The 3,230-nt window shown below is 33.3% G+C and overlaps 1 protein-coding gene across 1 annotated transcript; it reads left to right on the forward strand.

The window, feature by feature from the left end:
- Positions 1-1,295: 1,295 nt before the first annotated feature.
- LOC145033630 (putative zinc transporter 10) lies at positions 1,296-2,735 on the forward strand. The gene is made up of 3 exons (XM_078982209.1): positions 1,296-1,964; positions 2,060-2,209; positions 2,291-2,735. Exons 1-3 carry the CDS (start codon positions 1,374-1,376, stop codon positions 2,594-2,596), a joined length of 1,047 nt encoding a protein of 348 aa, XP_078838335.1. The 5' UTR covers positions 1,296-1,373; the 3' UTR covers positions 2,597-2,735.
- The last annotated feature ends 495 nt before the right edge of the window (positions 2,736-3,230 follow it).

Below are 3,230 nucleotides of genomic sequence, written 5' to 3' on the forward strand. Positions count from 1 at the left end.
ACAACGATTCCATACATCCTAAGCAGGCCGGCCAAATCATGTCAGAAGCCTTGTGTGAAAATGTCCTATAACTTTTTTTTTTAATGTATTATTAAGTAAATTTGTTATCATTAAATTCAAAACTCAAAATTATTATCAAACATCTCGTAAATTCATGACCAGAACCACATATATCTACACCTTAAATGTTCTAATTTCTAGGACGATACATGTTCATTGGATTGGTTTCTTTGTTATCATCATTACCATTCAAGGAGGTTATATCTTCATCTATATAAGGCATATCTTCTGGTACTTGCAGTTCAAATTCTTTTTCTCTAGATTCTTCCACCATATAATGAATTATTTTTGTAAGTTTTTCTACATCTTTATGAACTTCATCCACGCTTTCTATCACATGTAATTCAACTTCTTCTTATTTATGTTGAGTCCGAGTAACTTACGAAGTATTTGGTTGAATTGGTTGACTTTTACAACCATATAACTAATTAAATTTTAAGTGATAACCTTATAAAAGATGTTTTTTATCGTATCTTCAACTTAATGATAATATTTAAGATAAACTTTTTATATTAGTATGAAGTTATTATTTAATAGATAGCAATAATGATTTAGTTATTTTTAACAACTTGTATTTCTTTCTATTATAACTAATAACTCTGTACAACTCCAGGTTTCAACCTTATATTTTTTGATATAGTTCAACATAATGATTAGTTATTTTTAATATACAATATTTAAAATTATTTTTAAATTTATTATAAAATTATTATTTAATTATAAATAACAATGATTTAGTTATTTTTAATATACAAGATTTTTTTCTATTTTAACTAGATAATTTCATACTTGCGCAACTCGTAAACATTCGTCTGGTATTATCATATAGATAGATCAAATATCGTTCTATCTTTTCCTCCTAATTATCTTTTACCCATATAAAATTATAACAAATATCATATTTTGATACAATTAATTAAATTTGTGGACACTTGTTATGATTTTAAATGGATATATAAAAAGATAAAGTAAGAAAAAAATTAAAAGGATATTTAATTTCTCTATCATATAACAATAATGTAACTTAAGTTAAAATTACTTTTTATTTTGACAAAGGTACAGCTAGAGTGCCATGAACAATGCACCAAGAAGTTGACCCAATAACACCCCAACGTCGTATCTCATCAAAATATTCCATATTATTCCCTCTTAGGGTCGATACAAACACATGATCTCACAAATGTTTGTATATATTATATAGACACCGATGACCGAACTATATGTTTCTATATATATCTATATACAGCAACCTCAAAAGTCATAAGCTTCACTCAAACTTATCCCAAACAGTTGACTAGATACCTTGAATAACCATGGCTTCCACTTCCAAAATGGTCTCAACTGTCATCATCTTCATGGCATTTCTATGCACCAAAGCCTTGTCACAATGTGAAGAGGAAACCAATAACCCTTGTAATAACAAATCCAAGGCTTTGCCCTTGAAGATCATTGGCATCGCTGCAATCCTTATCACTAGCATCATCGGCGTATGTCTACCTCTAATCACTCGTTCCATCCCTGCCCTTAGTCCAGATCGTAACCTTTTTGTTATTGTTAAAGCTTTTGCTTCAGGCATCATTTTGGCCACCGGATTTATGCATGTCTTGCCGGATTCTTTCGACATGTTAAGGTCTCCTTGCTTGTCTGATAACCCATGGCATAAGTTTCCGTTTACAGGCTTTCTTGCTATGTTATCTGCCATTTTCACACTCATGGTCGATTCCATGGCTACAAGCATGTATACCACCAAGAACAACGCAATATCAGCTGAAGGTGGTGAGTCGACCACTGGAGACCACGAGATGGCCGTGGCAGGTGGTGGTGGGACGCATTTACATGGACACCATCATCGCCCAAAGGGCCCAATAGGAGCACAACTTCTTCGTTATCGTGTTGTCGCCATGGTGAGTTTTAAATAAAAACAGGGAATACCATACTTGTCTTAATGTATATATTCTTTAACAAACAAATGAAATCATCCCTTTTTATGTAACTTTAGGTAATGGAACTTGGAATAGTTGTTCACTCGATAGTGATTGGACTTGGAGTTGGGGCCTCAAATGACGTATGCACAATTAAGCCACTGGTGGCAGCTCTTTGTTTCCATCAAATGTTTGAAGGCATGGGACTTGGTGGTTGCATTCTTCAGGTATATTATTTGTTCATCATGTAAACAAAATTCGTATATTTTTATTGAATGAGATATCTATAACTTCATAAATGGTAACAGGCAGAGTACAAGCCGTTGAAGAAAGCATTAATGGTTTTCTTCTTTTCCATGACGACTCCATTTGGTATTGCTCTTGGGATCGGGTTGGCGAAGACATACAAAGAGAATAGCCCGAGTGCTCTTATTACTGTGGGATTACTCAATGCTTCGTCTGCTGGACTACTTATCTACATGGCGTTGGTCGATCTTCTTGCCGCTGATTTCATGGGTCCGAAGCTACAGGGAAGCATTAAGCTTCAACTCAAATCTTTCGCCGCCGTCTTGCTTGGCGCCGGAGGGATGTCGGTTATGGCTAAATGGGCTTAAAGCCGATATATCATTTTAACTGATTGTGAAATAGGAATAAGTTTGATCACTTTGCCAATGTCCTGATTCTCCTAATTATGTCTTTTGTAATTGTTGAGGATCAACCTAGAATATGTATTCAAGAAAATACTGTTGGTTCTCTCTTATATAAAAGTACAATCATGATAAGAGAAAAGATTTTCATGACAAAACAAAAGTATCTGTCCCTACTACGGAATGACGACATCTCCCTCGAAAGTCAATAATTTACGAATAACAACAAATGGATCTGTCTTTATCTAGTCTGTCACCATATATTTAAGATGTCACACATATTAAATGGTATGTGATAGAGTTATTCACTAAAATTAAAATGACTATAAAGACTAAAATTTTACTTATTAATAAGCAACCACTATCACTGCAAAATAAGACAAATTTGTAAAAAAATGGTCTCTATGATTGTCAAAATCATACGGCTTTTGTCCAAAAAGATTTGATGGTGTATAGTGGTCCAATTTTGGTTCTTTATGCGGATTTGGTCCTTATGTCGTTAGTTTTAATGGTTTCACTATTAATTTTTTTTAAATGATTACATTACCCGTAGAGACCATTTCTGCAATCGAGTCTTTTTATCAAACCATAGAGACCATTT

The sequence above is a fragment of the Lactuca saligna genome, chromosome 3, assembly GCF_052625555.1.
Source record: "Lactuca saligna cultivar CGN05327 chromosome 3, ASM5262555v1, whole genome shotgun sequence".
In the NCBI taxonomy this organism is placed as follows: Eukaryota; Viridiplantae; Streptophyta; class Magnoliopsida; order Asterales; family Asteraceae; genus Lactuca; species Lactuca saligna.